The sequence below is a fragment of the Siniperca chuatsi genome, linkage group LG13 (assembly GCF_020085105.1).
Source record: "Siniperca chuatsi isolate FFG_IHB_CAS linkage group LG13, ASM2008510v1, whole genome shotgun sequence".
NCBI lineage: Eukaryota > Metazoa > Chordata > Actinopteri > Centrarchiformes > Sinipercidae > Siniperca > Siniperca chuatsi.
Window position 1 is genome coordinate 10,276,076 of NC_058054.1, and position 21,431 is coordinate 10,297,506.

The 21,431-nt window shown below is 41.3% G+C and overlaps 1 protein-coding gene across 5 annotated transcripts in view; it reads right to left on the reverse strand.

Annotated features, from left to right (window-relative positions):
- cacnb2b (calcium channel, voltage-dependent, beta 2b) overlaps positions 1-19,795 on the reverse strand; it is a 39,596-nt gene extending 19,801 nt beyond the window's left edge. Inside the window, exon 1 of one of the 5 annotated variants that reach the window (XM_044221085.1) lies at positions 18,768-19,795. In XM_044221085.1, coding sequence (XP_044077020.1) covers positions 18,768-18,815 — 48 coding nt within the window. In that variant the 5' untranslated portion in view covers positions 18,816-19,795. Of the gene's footprint in view, positions 1-2,120; positions 2,202-8,491; positions 9,025-13,197; positions 13,424-18,767 lie in introns of those variants that run through there. The other 4 variants (XM_044221084.1, XM_044221083.1, XM_044221086.1 and 1 more) reach the window with 4 other exon arrangements.
- Between the last annotated feature and the right edge of the window lie 1,636 nt (positions 19,796-21,431).

Here is a 21,431-nt window from a genome sequence, read left to right on the forward strand (position 1 = left end):
GCTTAGAAGGTGGACAAAGGAAGGTAGAGGACAAGGATGTTGAGAGGGAACAAGTAAAGCCACATTCACTCATGTGCTACCCGAAGGTGACTCCTTACTCGCTCAAAAGCGTTTACACAGCTCTTTCGACACACGCCAGGGGAGTACATTAGGAAAGGAGTGTCTGATTGGGGAGATGGACTCCATCCCTAAACTGAAATAATCAGAGCCATCGAGTCACCAGGAGCCAGCTGGCTGGCCCGGAGCACTGCGATTCCCCAGAGGACAAACTGAACTCTATACTGGGTCTTAAAGAAATGCTGAGATACAGCTTATGTTTACATTAGAGATATTTCAAGCAGTTTATCCACTTTTTTCACATTTACCTTGTTATTGTTTGAGCAACTGAGAAAATGGGTCTTTTCATTCTGAGCTGAACTCACAAACTGATCTTACTGAATTCACTTTGACCTCGAATCAAAGTCTCTAATCCAGCAAGATGACAGGTTGCTTGGTCTAATAAAATAAGCTACATACAGCATGCGTCCAAAAGCCAATTGTTTCAAAGCCCTGCGTCACTTGTATCATGCAAAATGGGCCTAAACAAAAACAAAACATTGCTGTGTGAAAACATGCACCAAAGTAAACTTTCCCACAGATGCTTCAGATCAAGGAAGCTGAGGAAAAGAGAAGGAGAGGCCTGTGTTCAAATGCCCTTGGTGTAAAACACTTAAAAGGAACCTTCACTTTATAGTCACATTTCTTAAATACGTGTTCAGTTCAGTCTTAGTTAGACATAGTCCCCATTTGGAACTCATCCACTGTATGAGAGTCTTGGACGTTTCCCATTAAAAAGCTCAGGGAACCAGCTATGCACTGCTCTTCATCGAAAGCGAGGAAGTTAAACTGACGTGGATTTGGCTAACCCAACCCATTAGTCCTCATCCTGGAAGGATACAGTTTGAAAACACTCACAATGACACATAAATCTCAAAGACACACAGGTGAGATTTATACTTATTTGGAAGAGTGTTCAAACAGTATGATTCCATTCTACAAAAAAAGGCTTAAAGGATGAAGATTAAGTAGTTGGTCTAACAAAAGTATGTCAGGTTAATGTCCGGCACACACACAGCTGCCTAACTTAAAAACTGCTTTACAGTCAAGGGCAAGCAACACAAGTTTTCAAATTACAACAAATCTATATTTCAACCATTTTATCCAAACCATGTTATTTTGACAGCTACAATGAAAAAATGCACATAAAATGTCCATTTAAAATTGTCTGCTGCTTAATAAAAGTTAAATTAAACCAGGCGGAAGCTCTGCAAAACTTAATGGATGCTTAAAGTTGACTTTTTCACAATTGTTTTAACTTGGAAAAAATTGGTTCAGATAGTGAAACTGTGCTTTTTGTTTACAACCTGTCTGGTTAACTGACAGCTGGCTGTGCTGGTCTCCATTGTAAGGCTGTGTACCTAGACCTTACCCATAAATCTCAGCCATCAATTTGATGAATAAAACGTCATCATGACCAATAGGAATGATGGCCAAAACTACAAAAAGATTATATTGAAAATTATGCTTTAAGATGGCCCCTTTGTGGCATTATTTTGAGCTTTAAATGGCATTTATTATAAACTGGAAAGCTTTGACAATGAGGACAATGTTATCTCACCAAAGTAGAAATTTCCATGGCAACCATTCGGAGAAATATGCCACCTAAGCATAAATGACTCCCACTGATGAAAATATGCTGTAATCCTTAGAGAGAAAAATAAATCATCCTCAACCTCACCATCAACTCCAAATGTTTCGTGAAATCCACCACATCCTCATTGACTGATTAAAGGCGCTAACAGTAATTGAGCAGCACATTGAAATCAATGGGACATCCATAGTGGAGCTATTGAACTGATATCCATAGAGAATAATTAAGTCAGCTTGGCAGTGTTCAACATCACTGCTACTGTACTTCTCACAGCTGAAGACCTCAAACATCTAATGGAAAAGTGTCATTCAAGCTGGTTACATGCCAGTCACACATTCACAAGTAGACACACATGAATAATATTAAGGAGACAAAGAGGAACGGAAAGGAAGATGATCGAATAATACAGTAGCAGCAGATTCTTGCTTACCCTGCATGGTATGTGCATCGTTCTCACACAGCGAGGACTGATCTAGCGTCAGTACAAAATCTAAGCATCAAACAGTCCACATGGAAGCAGCAGTGACGAGAAGTCGAAAATGTAACTCCACAGTGACTGAGAGAACGAGGTTCACAGCACTCACGTCTAGATGAAGGGTGGGTGGCAGACTGCACTGATGTGTGTGTGTGAGTCTGCTTGCTTAGGTGGGCACTGTTATTCTGATTGTTTGCATTGGGAGATGAAGTGTGTGTGTGTGTGTGTGTGTGTACTCTTGCCACTCGCTCTGCCACATCCTTGCAGCTTCTTGCGCCTTGCTGGCTGCTCCCCAGCTGCCGTTATCTATGTCTCATTTGTAGCTACGAAAACACAACTAGGGTTAAGAGTTTCCTCACCACTACACAGCAGCTCTAGTATGAGCAGATCTGTGATGCCTTCAGCCCTGTGGCAGATGAGATTCTTATAACCAGTAGGCGATTTGAGGGGGGATGAGGGGGAATGCCATCCCCCTTGTTAGCAAAATGACCAAAATGCGTCCCCCTTGTTAACCTGCCATCCCCCCCTCTCCATCCCCTAGTAGCAGAGAGAGTGCGTCTGCCTGACTCATTGATCCTTTATCTGACTGAGGTTTGTGCAAGTTAGAATCTATGGCCCCGACCATGGCTGTGAAATATCAGCAGTCTAACTGTGCTGTGTATTGATAAATCCATGGCCCTGTCCGTGGTGCTGAAGTAGCAGACGGATTTCCCTCTGTCCCCCTGTTAAAAAATAACAAATCACCTACTGCTTATAACCAAAGGTGAGTGACAACTTTGTGAAGAACCGTGAGCTCCAGAGATTGGGTAATTGATTGAGTGTGGACACCATGATTCTAGCACCATCCACTGCCAAATAGGTTCATCATGCAGGATTTAATGGTTCACGTTGGTGAATCTCAACTAGTGAGGGGGGCTTCCCGGCTTACATGAACATTTGAAAAAATGTACATGCCAGTGCATACAAATGTTTACAAAAATAAAATACTGACAAATGTTGAATCACATTTGAGGAATCACTTTATCTTAATGATAAAAACAATGAAGGAATTTTAAACCTGCAAGAAGCTCAGCTGTTGACTTGGTCAAAACTGCAAAAAGAGATCTAAGGAAATCTGCAAAAAAAAAAAGTGGGCTGATTGCTACTTACTTTATTCAACATGTTATTATTGATGTGGCATGTTTCAAATACTGTCACATGCCCATCCTTTCTGTCTCATCTGTTGATGTTTGCACAAGTCGATTGTGGGTTAGTTGTGGCCCTGTCCTCACATGAGGAGATTCAGTTTCAACAAAATAAGCAAAATCGGGATTTACAGGAGAAAAGATGTCAGGCAGCAAACATACAGTGTAAATTCTGCATAAATGCTCCCAGGGATGTACAGATAACATCCTCCGACTGCCAGTCCCCTAGAATTGACTATGCAGCAAATGAACAGAACTTTTATTTCTAAAACCGTGGACACCACAATAACTCCTCCCATTCACAACTCAGGAGAGCAGCATGTGTTATGTGATATTTTTCCCCAACTCTGAACAACTGCATAACCTGACTACGTGGATCTGAATCAGAGTGACAACCGGTACCAAAATATCTTTCTGTAGTACAAAGCACATCTGCTGGTTCTGTTTGACAAAGTATTAAAGTAGACCATGTTGGCCAGTGTGTCCTCTTTAAAAGAATTTTTTAAGTAAAAGATTTTTCATGAGAAAAGATCAAAACTGTTTACTCATATCTCAGGATATTCTAGTTTATATGCAGAAACATTTTTAGGTATTAAATGAAGTAGCTTCATTAAAACCTTGCTGGTGAGTGGATAGAGTCGTGCATCAAAAAGGCAAAACACACTGCCTGCTTCCCAAACACCTTTTACTACAGTTCATTGTTGTCTGTGGAGCAGGTCACTGATCTAATTGTGACTAATTTCCTGTCAGCCCTCCAATGAACTGCTGGCACTGAGCCCAGGTGTGCACAAATTCCTCATTTTCACCTATAAATACTTTCTTGTACTGGCCCTTTCCGTTGCTGAGGAACAGTGAAATTGTATCTGATAACACCAATCCTCTTGCAATTTAGCTGCTGTTCATTTACTTTGATGTGTTATTTCGTATACTGTGAAGATTTCTTTGCTACTCTATCGCTTCTTCATCAACAGCCTGGTGATTTGCATGCAGTGCGCGTTCCAATCCAGTTTTCTCCAAGCCCTGTCTAATCAGCTGCTTTGCATCATCTGTCTGAAGGAGATTGGCTCCATGCCCTCTGCCTGATGCTACCATAGAGCAGATATGGCTGGGCTGGCACCGCCACCTTTATTTTGGCACGAGTCTCCGTCTGTGGAGTTAAAGGCTGCATCACGGCCCTATAGATCTCCAATTATAGATCAAGAGTGGCAGCGAATCTGTACTGCAGTAAATGTAATTTATGTCTATGCAGTATGTTAATATGGGTTTTATCATTATTACTGATGCAGCCAGTTTGTGGTTACAAGTTAAAGACAGAGTTTGAAAATGGAAATGACATCAATTAATTGACTAAGTCCCGCCCCCCCCCCCTCAGTTACTGTTGTTACAGTGATAACTGTGGCAAATTTACCACTTAAGATTATCAGTAATTTTTGAAACAATGATTCCTTGATTTCAGACAGAGGTAGATAAAGGCAGACTTCTCATTTCTAGCTGGCAACAGTGGATTTTGTTGGCTGAAATGACAACTATTGCTGCAGATTTTATCAACTGTAGCTAACTAGCTAATTAAGCTAACATTAGCTTATTGGTTGAAAACAGCATCTCTGGCTGACTTTTTAATGTTTCAAGCTGACCCCATACATGGGGTCTTATATATGCATTTGGCGACATGTTATCATGCTAATAGGCTGAAGCTAAAGCTACATGACCCGACAGACAGTGTAGAGCTAGTTAGTCATATTGTTTATCTTACATACTTGGCGAACAACACAAAGGTTATATTTATGCTTTTTATTTCCATCTGAGATTAATTCCACCAACCTAGCTGTGTGGTAATAAAAGAAACTTGAACTTGTTCGTACTTTCAAGCAGTATGTTTCACTTTTAAAGCTACAAGAGAAAAGGGTTTTTAAGTTGAGAACGATGGCTTTGGTGAACCGAACACTATCCCAAGTAACGTTGTCTGGGGCTGTTGGAGTGTAAATGTCCCCAAATCCAACAGAGCAGGATAGAGGCAGTAAAGTTAGCCTAAACTCTAATATAGCATCCAGAACCAGCTTCCACACAGTGGGGGAAATACTACACAGTGGATGTGCTAGTCGTGAACGAGACTTTTGTTAATGTAACCCCAAATAATAATGTAGTATAAAATGCTGCTGGCATGGGAAGTAATGCAAACAATGGTTGGTAGTAAGCTAGTTAGCCGGACATGCTAACATTTGCAGCTTACATTGTTTAATCCACTAATTACACCTTTTCTTTTGTGTTTTGGGGAGGCCTGCTGTGCCCAGTTACGGTTGCTAAGGTACGACTCGACAATTGCTGTGCGAACGGTCAATTCCTTTTTGATTCATTTCTTTTAGTGTGGGGCCTTACCCTGAATGTCAAAGTAATCGTCATATATAATTTTCATCATTCAGTTCATTTTGCAGTTAATGACTAATCATTTATTGTAATTAACTAATACTATACAGAGAATCTGCACATTTGAAGGAACATCAAAAAGAAAAAAAGATTTTTCTCGAAGCACCAGCACCAAGACTAAATTGGAAAAAATCATTACAGGCCAATGTGTATTCTCTCTCTCTGGGTCATGATTGTCTCTGAGTAAGGAGATTAAGATAGCATGTGTCAATCCAGGATTTAGAGAGAGAGAGAGACAAATGCAACCTCCTCACAGACAGCCAACACTGCTGCTTGGACTGCATGTGATCAAGCTCCCTGACAGTCAGCAGATAGATAAACAATAGCTTCATTAATATTATCTATACAACTTAATTCCTGGCTTGCTTGGCTCCTGTAATATATACATTTCATCTATAGTACACAGATGGCAAGTCTCTCTGCTCTTCTGCATTGCACAGCGTTATGATGCAACATGATTACTGTTGGTTTAAGGAGGGGTGTGCGTGTGTGGGGATTATAAAAAAAAAACTGCCAACCATTCCTGTTAACCTGATAATTTCTCACTTATTGCACTGAGGCAATTATTGAACCAACACTACCATACCACTGGAATCTCTGTCACTCATCTGAAGTACAAAAAACACTGAGTACATTTTTCAATTCAATTTTATATATGTTGTGCCAAATGATAACAGAAGTTATCTCAGGGCACGTTTTATATAGAGCAGGTCTAGACCTTACTCTTTATAATATTTTTGTCAGGTTAAACAAAAAAAAGATAGATATATAGTACAGGGAAAAAATTAAAACAATACAATCATAAACTTGGAAAGCTTCCTAATCCCAAAGAAACAGGTCTACCAAGTATTGTGGAATTCTCCTGCCTTATTGCTCCACTTCCTGCCTGGAAGGAGAGCAGGTATCTGGATGTAATGTCCCAGTAACAGCTACTAAGAGGCTTTTCCTATTCTAGGTAACAAGCAGTGAGCCAGCACTAACCAGCACACTGCATTGCAAGACCCCAGGCCATCCAGAGGCTGTGAGGTTTCCCCCAAGCTCCAGTTTGTGTTTCTCATGTGTTATTATTACATTCGAGTCACAGAGCTAACGATCTGTTTTTCTGAAAAATAAATCTTTGAAAAACCCAGAAGGTTGTGTAACATTCACTGCGGTTCTGAAGGTATTTCAAGAATCCACCAACCTGCATTGGCCACTTGGCACAAACAAGCTATAAAACCCAACACTGACATATTATCACCTTTTAAGTTGATATGGCAAATGTGTGAGCAAACAGTTGCTTATTTGCACATCCAGAAGATATGGAGCGACATTAGCATTTATTTGGAGTCGTGTTTCTAACCCCCTGATGAATGTAAGTCCAATATTCACTCCTTTTAGCTCTGTTTTTGGTCTCTACCAACTCCTGAGGGAAATATCTGGCTCACTCACTCACTCGTTAACTTTGTCAGCCTTCTGTTTGGTGCTGGGCAGGTGGCGTATGGTGGGTTTTTAGAGACTTTTTGCTGAAAACAGCTGCTTGCTGCAGCCAAAAGTTAGAGCAGTGAGAGTGAACCAAAATAGTAAAGTTGCAGGTTTGGAAATGTTGCTTATAGCAGCTTTAAAAACTCATCTGGATGAAAAAATACTATCCGCTGCACAATAAACATGATTTTAATTGTTTCTTAAGTCGAGACTCCATTTCCTGTACAAGTAGCCGGAAAGACACAAGTCAAAAAACATATAATATATAATATATTATAATATCAATATAATGATGATAAAACTTTAACATTTTTGTTCACGTTATCCAAATCCAGCAAGGGCATACAATTTGTGATTTCTGGCTACTATTTTTTTTTGGATTAGGAAATAATAATTGCAACTTAGAATAGAATTTTTAGTGGATTTTGAATAGAATAGAAAGTAAAATCTTTTTTACCGTGCATATTTTTTTCATCCAGATGGTTAGAAGAGTATTTAAGGATTCTGGAAATACCTTCAGAACAGCAGTAAGTGTTGTTAAACAACCCTCTGGGTTTTTCTAAGATTGACTGGAGGATGCTTAGCTCTGTGACTTGAATGTAATGGTAATACATGAGAAGCACGAAGTGGTCTCTGCATGTGGCTTTAATATTGGTATTCGAATTGTAAGTAAAATACTTTTTTCAGGCAAATGATGAGAATGATGTAAGTTATTAAAACACTGCAATTAAATCATGACTGAAATGTTCTACTCAGGTAAGAAAGATGTAATCATACAGTATGTGTATTGATGGCTTGTACAGCATGAGGAGGGAACTTGACAACACCTGCTGCTGTTAAACAATATAAAACTTCTCTCACATGTTGAGTGAAAACAGAGCTAATTATATACACAGTTTCAGTCCCTGTAGCCTGAATACAATATCACACGGAGTTCACAGCAAGTCCAAGAGTAACAAGTGAAAGTGGCCAGAAAAGAGATTTCATCCATCTGATCTTCACGGGCCATTGGTTATGCAACTCTGTCTGAAGCTGGTTTTCAGCTGGACACATGATAAGATAAATGCATGTGGATATGCATCTCTGTCTGCCCTGCGAATTGTTTCAGTGAGTGCAATGATGTGGAAAGGCCTCACACAAGGATTAACGCCCGTGCAACAGATGGTGCATTCTCCTACCCTTCCTGTTCAGCTGCACACACACACACACACACACACACACACACGAGAAACACAAGAATATTGCATATTTTACCTTTTTCTTGGGTGGCATGTCGGCTAAATCGGTCCTCTATTGTTATTCCACGGTTGTAACGACCAGATCAGATTATCGTTCACCTGGCTCCAGTAAATGAGGCATGAACAAGTATGCCATGAGACTGAGTTTACCTCTAAACCCGGTGGGTATATCCGAGAATGTTGTTAAATGCAGCAAAAACACCGTTCTTTAAGCGCCTTTTTGTGCTTAAAGGTGAAATAATTCCCAAGAAACCGCGACGCGCGGGACACGGCCGGAGACACTGATGGGTTGCGTGATGGGTTTCACTTAAGTCTGTATTGTGAGTGTAGTTACCCTTTCCAGAGTCCTAGGGGTATTAAAGGCTTATTTCTCGGTGCGGCATCTGTTGATCCGCACACCGCTCAGTCTGACCTCAAGCACCGAACAAACCGAGAAGGTGTCGAACCCGTCCGCGCTGTCCATGCGCGCTAAATAACGCAAAGTGAGGAGTGTCTCATTTATGTTGTTGACCAGAGTTGGCTCCGTCCGCTGCGCGTGTGATGCCTGATTAGTGTGTGTGTGTGTGTGTGTGTGTGTGTGTGTGTGTGTGTGCGTGTGTGTGTGTGTGCATCCAAGCAACTTCCTGGGGTTTGGCTGCACAAATGGGAGTATTATAATGGCCTGGCTCCAAAATAGAAAGATGAAATTAAAAAGCTAGCACGACATAATTCCTCTGTTTACCCGATTTACAGCATTCCACTATAGACGGACCTACTACTCATCATCCCAACGCCCAGTCGTCAATCAACCACATTACTTTAGTGTCATTATGTCACTACTTAAAACTCTGTACTTGCCAAGTATCAGCCACACACAGACGCTGCCCTCCCCTGCCCTCCCTGATTTTCTTCTTGTATCCTCAAGTTACCCTCATGCCGTGTGGAACTGCCTTCAGTGGGGCGCAGCCTGTAGCCATGTGTAAATATGTGTTATAAATAGCAGTAAAGCACCCTTAAAGCATCGTTGATGCGTCGGGACACACCCAAGAGATCCCAAGATAAATCTGAGGTTTCACCATATTCAGCCATAACCTGCGATGAGGGGTCAGATGTTCTACAGGTCACAGGCAAAACTGAACCACTGCTTTATAGGCAATGGTGGAAAGAAATTAATAACATTTATGCAATTACTGTGAGTACAGTTTTGAGGTAGTTGTAGCCTACTTGTGTATTTCAGATTTGTAGGACTTTTATACATTTCACAGTGAAATATTGTACTTTTTAACACCTAGGCCTATTGTAGTTATGTTGAAGATTAAGTTTTTACAAGCTAAACATGATACAATTAGATAATATGATGCATTTCTATGCATTAATACCCAGAAGTATACATGATTACCAGTAGTACAGTTTGACTTAGCACCACCAGGACCAGCTACAAAATTAAAGGGTCAGTTCACCCAACTTACAAATAATCATTCTCTGGTATCAAGCCACACTGATAGCTTTCAGGGCTGTAGGACATCAAAGACATATCCACCCAATATTATGGAGGTGAATGGAATTTTGTTTGTGTTGCTGTGAAAATGTGAAAATTCAGCAGCAACATCTCTTTCTAGAAACAGGTTCCCTGTTAGTAATCCACAGTCAGCAGTTTTCATAGGGACTATTTCTTCAGTGAAAGGTCATTCCAATGAAAATTCTTCTCATCTCTCAAAACCTGGACAACTAATACAAAAAATACCTGTGTGCCTAGATACCATACTTCATACTTTTATTTTGGTGAATCTTTGAATGAAGGACTTTTACTTATATGTGTTTGTACACTGTGGTATCGCTAATTTCACTTAAATAAAGAATCCACCACTGTTTAGCCTAAAGGGAAGTAACTCTGCATAGTCCATATGTCACTGTTACCCAGACCGTCAGGCAGGGGACATCAGCAGATGGGCGAAACGGTGAGGTACCAAAATCTCCAGGGAGAGCTTTGGGAGGCGAGGGACACAGATGAGAGTGTTACATAACTGAGAATGGAAAGGAAACATGCAGGGCTGGAATCAGCTGGGCAAAGCTGTGACAGTGTGGAGCAAGAAGCTGTGACACTGACATCTGGGTCAGACACACATCTGGACCTACGATACACACAGCTGCACACACACACACACACGCACACACACAGACTACAGATGCACACATACATGTCCTTATCAATATCTCTACTGCTGGAGTGGACACCACCATCAGAGGTCAGACCACTGAGATCACGCCAGCTGTGACAGAGAAAGAAAGAAAGACTGTAAATGGAAGGTACCAACATTTAGCCCATGACCTGGGATTGAACCAGACTTGGGGCTTTACTAAATCTGCTCCATGACACCTCAAATCTTCTCCAGCAAGAGCCAGCTCTCGTCAAGTGCCAACAAAACACTCAAACAGAGTCCCTCTTTACTTTGACTCCCTCTAAGCACATCTGTGAAGTTGTTACACAAGGCGGTCAGATCATTCCTGTGCTGCTGAAACAAGCTACCTGGAATATACGAAGAAGCTAAAATATTCTCCACACCCACTGAACCATTTATACACTCCATTACTCCAACTACATTAGTATGTGAGCATTTATTTCTGAACCTACAAGTGTACACTCTTCTGTATACTGAAAAAGTATCTTAATTTAGTTTTTCCAATGAAAACACACAATAAATGTGATTAGAATAAGTTGACAGTAAATACAAGACACATACAAGACTGCCATAGTCATATTATTGCGGAAAAAGAGCTTTTGTGTGTGCCTCCTCCATTATTGTGTATGTGGTGTGTTGCAACAGTCCTGGGCTAATGTATTAAAATTTGTTGAGCTGTGGATTAAAGGTAGAGCGGGTCATCCACCAATTGGAAGGTCAGAGGTTTGATCCCAGCTTCTCCCAGCCCACATGTCAAAGTGTCCTTGGGCAAGACGCTGAACCCCAAATTGCTCCTGAGGGCGGTGTGTGAGTGTGTCTGAATGATTAGTTGATAAGCAGAGTTAACATCTGCCATCAGTGTGTGAATGTGGTATGTAGTGTGAAGCGCTTTGAGTGGTTGGAAGACTAGTACATACAAGTACAGTCCATTTACCAATTCAACCAATGGCTGAAGTCTACTGCTTGTGCTTCAATTAAAGATGGAGGACAAATGAATAAGGAGTAGTTCTACATGTAATATTACAATAACAAATGATGATCATATTGAGACCAAACAGAAATTGTTTTCTGTGTGAAATATCAGCCTTAGGATTCAACTAGCCTACAAGGTTTGTCACAAAGGTGCTGTTCCAGTCTGTAAAGTGATTTTGCTGCTCATTTTGCCTGGTAATTAGGTAACAGCTGACGTGAGATTATAAAACTTGCAAATAGTTAGAAACTAACATCTTGACCTGGAGCAAAACTGCATGAGCAGCTGAAGTACCTCAGAATGAACTGTGTGATGTATTTTGAACTTATTGCTCTGAATTGTTATTAGACAATGGTTAATGACAAGTTTTTGAATTCTAATAAAAAAACATACAAATCAAATCATGACCAAAAATAAATTTGGATAAGTTTCACTACACTTGTCAAACATAACGCACAGTGAGTGAATGCAAGTTGATGCTTTGGAAAATAAATCAGGTGCTCTTCATATAATTTTTCATCATTGTATCAGCTACTGGCACAACTTTGGTTAAAAAAAAGCCATGAAGAAACATCATATTTACCTGATACAGAGACAAACAGTTCAGTTTCTGCATCATTCACAGAGCCACAATCACAACGCCATGAAGAACCCGTCAGACATCTCACTCCCCCCAGCACACGTGTTCATGTGCACATGTGCTCTCACACATACATAAACAAACATCTGTCCCTAAGCTTCTTACAACCAGTGTGTGTGTGTGTGTGTGTGTGTGTGTGTGTGTGTGTGTGTGTGTGTGTGTGTGTGTGTGTGTGTGTGTGTGTGTATGCTGTCAAACTGGGGCCAGTAGTGCAGGGCAGGGCTCCCGGGGCAGAGATGGATGGCACGCACAATTTCAGGCAATGCTCCAGACCTCGGCCTTTCACCCTGCCCTCACTGTGCCCACACAGCTAGAAACCACACATCTGCCCTGACCTAAAAAAAGACTCCAGAACTCATTATTGCTTGCAATTGGACACAACCAAAATGTACTAGTGTAAAGTATTTTCATTAAACTGTAAACTGCGGTCATGCAATGTCAGCACACGTCAGCCCCTCCCACTTTACATTCATTGATTTGAGGCTAATCATCACCTTTTATTTTTTGTTTTTATTTTTCAGCTGGCTGGGCAGGATGGTGGAAAGCAGGCTGGAGAGGAGCACTGTGGGATAGTTTTGACCACAAAGCTGTTGGACACATCAAGGCAGATGTGCTAAGGGGTCATCAAAGACAATGGTTTTATCTGCTCTGTTTTCTATCTGGAATCCTAAATTAAGCCCATAAAACACGCTCCTTCTTTTGTCCAAAACAGAGCAACTGTGCTTTCGGTAATCATGACACCAAACTGCTGTATGCTGATATTCCTAAAAATATATACAGTATGTAGCATTCGTTTTAAGAAATTACAGCCAAAGATAACAAATTCCAAAGCAGATAAGGCAGACAGAAATGAAAATGCACTCAAAGTGAACTCTTATAATCCACCAACAGCCCTCCCCCTCCATCCGCTCTCCTCTCCTCCCCCACCTACCAGCCAGAGAGGCAGTACTCACCCAGGAGACATTTTTGTTCTTGGGCGCTTTTGACATGGCTTGCGGGCAGAGAGGCCAAGGGCCCGACTCCCGACACTCAGCTTCCTCACACACACACAGATCCCAGTCCACCTGCCGCAGCAGCAGCCCGCTCGGAGATGGAGACTGGCTTTTCATTTGACATCCTCCACTGTTTCCCCCCTGTGCCAACAACGCTAACCAGATTTACATCTGCCTGGAGCGTCGCCCTCCAATCACACCCGGCTAAACATGATCCAAAACTGACTCAAGAAGGAGGAGGAGGAGTGGGAGTGAGAGGCCGAAACAAAGATAGGATAACTCCAAAAGTGCCTGTCAGAGGCAGAAATAGAACATCCAGAAGTTCCTTCAGTCTTTCACCTGAATCCTCCTCTTCCTTCTCCTTGTCAGTGGCTGTCAGCTCTCTTCAGATTCATAAACCCTGTATGAATATGCAACTAAACATCTGGCTGATGCCCCTCCTCCGTGATGCCAGAGGCTGGGGCCAACAAAACGGCCAATCCTGCCCTCCTAACATCTGGGAGAGGAGAGGTTGAGAAGAGATGGATGGAGGGAGAGAAGTGGAAAGGAAGGAATATGGTAATAGATGCGAGAGGGGAAGGAGAGCAGAGCTAGAAAGATGGAGGGATACTGAGTACATCAAGATGGTGGGAGAGTGAGTGAGGGATGGAGGAGGTGGAGAAGGGAGGACAGATGGCTGGAGAGGGCCAGTCATTGGAGGGCACCGCGGGCCGACACAGAGCAGGTTACTGATCCCTGAATTGAGATTAAAGAAAAAAAAACATGTTACATTGAATTGGTTGTTGTAAAATTACAGTATATTTCTCCATAACTTGCGCCTTAATATCCAACAAAGACAGAAAAGGGACAGTGAGGAAACATGCACATTTGTAATTTTGTATACTCTTTGTGATTGTGTTTCTGTTCGTCATCTCGCATGTATGTTTTTGACTGTAATCGCTCTGCTGAGCTCCACAACAGTGATTGGTCAGAGAGAGGAAGAGATGGATTGACAGAAAAAGAGATTGACGGTAAAATGAATGTCTGTCTGCCAGTCCCAAATCCCAAACTCAGAGTCACAATATCCTGAATGTACTGAACTCTCAGCAACTGCAAATTACAGAATAGTAGTTGTGTTTTTCACAATTTGGGAAATTAGCTTATTACTGTATCTTTCTTTACTAGACTGAGATGAGAAGATCAATACTGTACCATCCTAATATATGTACTTAAAGTAGGGATGGGAGGATCGATACCAAAATATCGATACTACAGATATTATGTCTCGTTTTGAGGATCAATTCTAGCGTCAATTGGATCAATACCAAAAAAGGCATCAGTTTTTCTCTTTTTTCTGTAGAACTGTCAGGTTGCTGCTGTCAGGTGTCGCGAACACATCTTAGTGCATGTACTCTTCACTTCTCCTCTGTGGTTGTCGTGTTGTGTGCACTCAAACAACATACATGCTGCGCACCTGCAGTGTGCCCTGACTAGTTTAATCTGACACATAACTGCAGTGAAATAATGAGCAAATGGACAAACTGCTGATTGTCAAGAAAGATCAGATGTCAGAACATGTAATTCCAAATAAAAGCACACATTGGCTCTTCAATATGTGTCACTTTTACATGAGAAAAAGATTTGAGGAGGTGTAAATTGGAAAAGTCATCTTGGCTTGCCGTGCGTAGTTATGCTTGCTAAGCTTTGGTTTAGTGAATGGTCAATTGTCGTTTTTACATCTCATTCTATTAATTAAACAAACAATGTGTTAAATAGTCAATTTTGAAATGCAGGTAGGTGTATTTCTGACCTTCAGAGACAGCCAGGCTAACTGTTTCCCCCTGTTTCCAGTCTTTATGCTAAGCTAGGCTAATTGCCTCCTGGCTCCAGATCCATACGTAACACGCAAACAGAGTGGTATCGATCTACTCTTGGAAAGAAAGAGAATAAGTGTATTTCCCAAAATGTTTAACTTTTCCTTTAAGTGTAAAATGTATTCCAATTAACAGACTGCAGTTAATATACCACAGGAAATATATCACAACCTAAATGCCTCTTCTAGTCAGACACTATATATTTAATTCAAGAATTGCAACAGCTTCTAGTTATCTTTTTTTACTTTATAAGCTATTAATGTGACCCCCCTTTACTCTTCTAAACTGAATTTCTAAGAATATATAAATAAATAGCTGAGGCTGAACAGCCCTGAAGAGCTTTTATGGTCCTGCACAGATACTTGTCTGTGATCTACAATCCCATTGCCTGCAGTGAGGTAGGAAATAGCAGTGTGAGTGTGGAAACAAGTCAATACCGAGCTTGCAGCGTGTTTACCAAATCCACACGATTTTGATTCAGCGTTATAATCAATGTCCACCTTAGCACTGTATGGATCTGTGGTCCTTCTAGATTCACCTTGACAGAAGTAGGCTATACAGGAGGAAAGGAATCACAACTACCTCTGCAGTATAAAAAATTCAAGAGAACATGTTTAATACTGCATCCTGCACATGAAATGAAGCTGGAGGCAGAAATGTGGTACCACAACCAAAAATCTCCTAAAAACACTGGAAGTAATGGTATGATCAGAGCTAAGTGTATTTCCTGTAAATTAATCAGAACTCAGCAGGCTATTCTGGTCATACCATGAGAAAGAGAACATTTTTCACTGCTGTAGTGTCTACACATGTATCCTCTCCTGTCCAGATTTAAGACTTGACACATCTGGGAACAGGTGAATATACATTTCAGTAATCAGATTTTAAGACTTGTCTTAGTGAAGGTGTAGAAAAACAGGGACTAGAGAAACACACTGTCACTACTGAAAATCAGACAAGTAAAATACTTCCATCAGTGACATTATCTGTTCGTTTGAATTCTTAAGCTTATCCCAACAGTCACTTAAAGTGATGTATGATTATCGACAAACTTAACAATCCTGCTCATACTGATGTTCAGATGTACAGCAGGGGAATCCAGGTCAGGAGGCACCATTGTCTGTGTCATGTATAGCAATGATTTTCTAACAATGGCTTCTTTCAAATTCTTTCAAAATTCTTATTATGAGAGTTACTGTAAGTATGATGAGCCATGTGACATGTGATAAACTGACTTAGTGAAATACTAATACATGAGGCATTCACAAAAGTTATCTTAAAACATACTTCAGGAAATTAACCCTTTTGAATACTCTTATAAAATTATCTCCTTACAAACCTCTAAAATACAGCATGCCTCTTAACAGTAATGTAAACATTATAAAAGGTGGGGCTATCACGCATACAACATGCACCGATATGTTCCCAGTTTGGATCCGACATTTGTTGCATGTCATCCTTCCCCTTCCCCTTTCTCTCCCCACACTTCCTGTCTGCCTCTTGACTACATATTCAATCAATTGAAAACACCCAAAAAAATAAAAGTATAAAAGTATATTTAAGGTGCAACATTTGTTAATGTCTTTTGGCAAAAGGTCTTAAATATAACTCATTTGGCTTCTCTTTATTAAGACATACAGCACACCAAACAGAAACAATGAAAAGCTAAGCTTAACAACCAAATGTTATGCTTAAATTGTAAAGATATTAAAAATGCACATGAATAGAGACTTAGCCCTTCCCTCCAACAATTTTAAAACAAGTGGAGAGGAATGTGAGGTGAAGAAAAACTGTCCAGAAAGTTTTTTTTTTCCTGAAATGCTTTGCTTTTTTCTAAGGTTTTAGCAGATTTATATAATAGGAATGACTGAGCCCCACCCTTCACCTGTTGGCCGAGCCGTCCTGACACTGACACGAGAACAGCAGCAACTAAGCAGCGAACAGTAAGATGTCTTAAGCTCCTTCTTAGTGCCAGGCAAGCACTTAAGGTAATCCATCTCTGTTCTCTGCCAGCAAAGGCCTCACCTAGAGGAACAATGTGTAGTTGTTATTTTGAACAAAACTGACATTTCTTCTGAAAAAATGTCTATACAATCTGTTGATATGGATGTATATCATGTGCCAAATCAGAAATGTATCCTAAACCAGTGGTTTCCAACCTTTTTGGTTTAAAAGCTACTTGCAACCAAAGAGTGAATCATTTTTAGAAACACGATGAGAAAAAACTATCCAGTATTTCATAATAACGAAGCAAAGATTAGAGAAAAATCAGAAAAAATAAATACAAATTGTGTAGTAGAATATATTTATTTTTCAATCTAGTGACCCCCAGATTTACTCTTCGACCCCTTGGGGGATCACAGCCTCCAGGTTGGGAACCACTGTCTTAAACCAAGTTGTGTCTTTCATTGATCTATCTTTTTTAATCTCACTGATAAATGTGTAGTTGGCAACAAAACACATAATGTACTGTAGCAAATGGAGTGAAAATAACGGATGAGTAATGTACTTGCACCACATTAGGCAGAAGGGCACTAACCATTTATTATAAGCTTTTCAAGCCTGCGTGCATCTACACAACTCATTTTGAACATTTTTTTTTACTTCCTTACATTTACATGCATTTGTTCGACTCAGGGTTTTATTTTTGCTAAACTGTTGTAAGCACAAAATGACGCTACACTGAATGTGAGCACCAGGTCCTGCTTCTTGATGTGTCACTGCTTTTAGCAGCTGACAGCCTATTGAGGGTTGAGGGCTGACAGTAAGCCTATTTCATGTAGGAATGTGGTTAGGATAGGGTCCTCTGCAGTCAGCACCATCACACAATGCACAGCTCTGAGACTCTATACTATCAGCTGCAACAGGACTTAACAGAAGTTGGAAGAGAGAGGCAACAATGACTATAGTGATGAAGCAGCAAATAGACTGGGAGAAAGACTGAGAGAGAGGAGAGCAAGGAAAGGAAGAGAGTTAGTGGAAAGATGCGAAGAAATAAAGAGGAACAGGTGGAGGAGAGGATTGAGACCGTCCTCCCTGCTCCTCTCTGTCATTGAGAGGACAGTAAAACCTGGCCTGTAATGAGATAACTGCACCTGTCTGTCCTCCCCAGCTCCTCTCGTCCTTCAGACGGCTCAGCCAGGACAGATGATGTGAGGAGAAAAGCTCTTCTAACCTGCTGCATATGTATTTAAAATCACCTTATCTTTGCAATGCAAAAAACAAAACAAAAACATTTTTCATAAATTGTTCACTTCACTCGCTTGGTGATGAAATCAAACTGTTGCCTCACAGTGGAAAACAAACCAGGGGTGAAACCATCCAACACAGGTTATTGGCTTTTAGGTAATGTTTTCAGGGCGTCCTGTACTGGGATCAATACAACGAGCTGTTTGACAATGCCACTGTCTGTCCTGATAAACTGCAGCCCGGCTGAAAACTCACACCGTCACTGAGTAGTGAACACCTTAGCAGCAAATAACAGGTTGTAAGAGTCACACTCGCAGCTGCTAGTAGCTATAAATGTGAATGAATCATCAGCATTATTGTAAAAGTATACAATACACGAGTAATCTGCCATGGCTCACGTATCACACCGCCACAAGACAACTCCACTGTTGCCATGGGATCAAAAACATGGGGATGGATGCTGCATGTGATGCTGCAATGGTCACTTACATAGGTGGACTGCACTCTCCGCCAGTGTCCCAGCCCACAGCAATACATCAAGACATCCAGTTAGGGGAAGAGGAGAGGACAGGCCGATAGAGCCTCCGGGGTGGGTCGCCTCAGGCCAGGCTCACACACAGGATCCTCATTGCACAGGTGATTCACCTGATCGCCAGCACTTCAGGGAGTTGGGAATCCCGCAAAAAGACAACAAATCCAATCTCTTATGTCCACAGGTTCTCGCAAGGGAGGATCACATGGGGGTTCAGTGGCTGGTCCCTCTCATAAGTTATGTCCTCAGATGAGTCCAGGTGATCTGGACGCCAAACGTCTCACAGCATCTTCTAAGTCCTGCACTCTGTGGGGAGCTGGGATCCAATCTATCCTGAATCCAACGACTGTCCCGGGGACCAGTCGGTTGTGCTAAGGAGTGTGTGAGGCTGGTATGCTTTCTTGTGCTAACCTGTATGTGTGTGCTCACCTCATCTCAGGACAGGTGGTTCATCTGCCATCCTGTGTTTATTTACCCTCCCACTACCACACCTCACCCCTCTCTCTCTGTCCCGACTCACCCTGTCGAAAAACCTCCCTTCCAGCTCGGCTTAAGCCCCCCGAACAGTCTTGCTACAAAAACTAAATGTCATTTTCTTCTCTGTGTGTGTCTCTCAGTGCTCTCCAGTCTGTCAAATTCATCCAGTCCGAGCTCTTGCATCACTCCACATCTGTCTTGCCTGTATCCCTGTCTATCCCTCCCTTGTAAGCCCACCCTTGGAGTCCAGATACAGAGATTTTCAGGTTCTGTGCGATTCTCCTTTTTTCTTCCTCCTCAAAAATCCCAGCTCTATAGCTCCTCCTCCAGTATCTCTCCCTCTCACTCCACCACGCTGCTTCCCTCTCTCAAGGGTCCTCTCTCATCAGGAGCGTACCTGCTTACCTGAGTCACTCTTTGCACTCCTGTTGTGACTGTGTATGCATGTGTGTGAGTGTCTGTGTGTGTGTGTGGAGGCTGCAGTTGAAGCTCACTGCTCTCCCTCTCTCTGTTGCCATGCTAGAGCAGGTAACATTCGGCTAGCGCAGGAGACACAGCCTGAATTCAAATGCGCCTCCAGCCTCTCAGATTTACAAAGCCTCCACCCATCCTTAACAGCAACCCCCCATCTCCCCTCCTCCTCTGTCATCTCTCTATCTGTCCTCTCTTTTTCCCCCTCTATCTCCTTCTCCTCATCTCTGTCCACAATGTCTGCTCACTTTTTCCTCCACTGTTGCTTCCTTTTGTGACATTTCTCCTCTCTGCTGCCACGCTTTTTCTTGTTTTTCTTGTTGCCTTGAACTGGGAATAATTTGCTTCTGCTCAATGCTACAAAACATCTCCCTCGTTTCATGCCAATTCTGTCTATAATTGAGTCCAAAAACCCCTTGACACAACTGAAGAAAATCTGTCAGTGCAGTGAGAATATTTCAGCCTGTTTCCAAAAGAAATAAACTTGTTTCTAAAAGTACAGACGAGTGTCTGTCATCTTTTTTTAGATGGCTTTTTGAGGCTCTACTTCTGTACAGTGATGCATTGACCAAAATGCTAACATCAGCATGCTCACAATGACGATGTTAACATGTTCATGTTTAGCAAGCAATGTTTACACCATCATAGTTAATTAGCAAGGTTATTACAATTCATCCTGAGGGGACAATGGGTTTCTGTACCAAATATCACAGTAATCTGGCCAGTTGTTTTTGAGACATTTCACCTGCTGGTGGCTCTAGAGGAAAAGACACAGGAAAAATAAAGTCACTGAGATTCATCCTCTGGGGACCACGAATGTCTGTTTGTTTGTGCTAGTAAGATATATTCCACAGGATAAAGGGAAAACTTTGACCCGCTGGTGGGGCTAGATTAAAAGTTAGGGGATCTCCAAAGTCATTATGATACATCCTCTGGGCACCATGGATATCTGTACAAAGAGATATTTCAAACCAAACCAACCTCATGGTGGCAGGGGGTCACCAAGTTCATTAGGATTCATCCTATTTTAAACATGAATGCGTGTACAAAATTTCATGGCAATCCATCCAATAGTTGTTGAGATATTTCAGTTTGTGTGGTGGACCATACTAAGATAAAGATAAATTGACCAACATTGCTATCCCGAGAACCACACAGCTAGCGTAGTAATACATTGAAATAAAAAGGATTTAGCATTCTCCACCAGAAACACATAACTAACACCAGACCATTATGTACACAGATACAAAGTGTAGATATAATTTAAAAATTTAAAGCTTTTCAAGACTCAGGATTTCTAAAATCCTGACTATGTCCCTGGTTGCAGGTTGCTGCACTTTAATAAATTTTAGAAAGTAGTCCAAATAAGTTGATTTGCATTGGAAATGTGTCGAAGTATTCCTACTGCACTGGCAAATGTTTTCACCTGATTTAAGAAAATTTGTCTTTAAGGACCCCACTTCATAAAAAACATAAGCTGGAGATTTTTGCCTGCTGAATATAAAGTTAAAACTGGATGAATTAATGCAAAGCTTCTCTAAGCATGCATGAAAAGTTCATGTGATGACAAAAAAAGAGAAAGAAATGAAAGCTTCTGCCTCAGAAAACTCTTTATAGCTTAATGCAGATCTTACAGACTCAGATAAAGAGGAACAGATGCAGGCTGTTGCTTT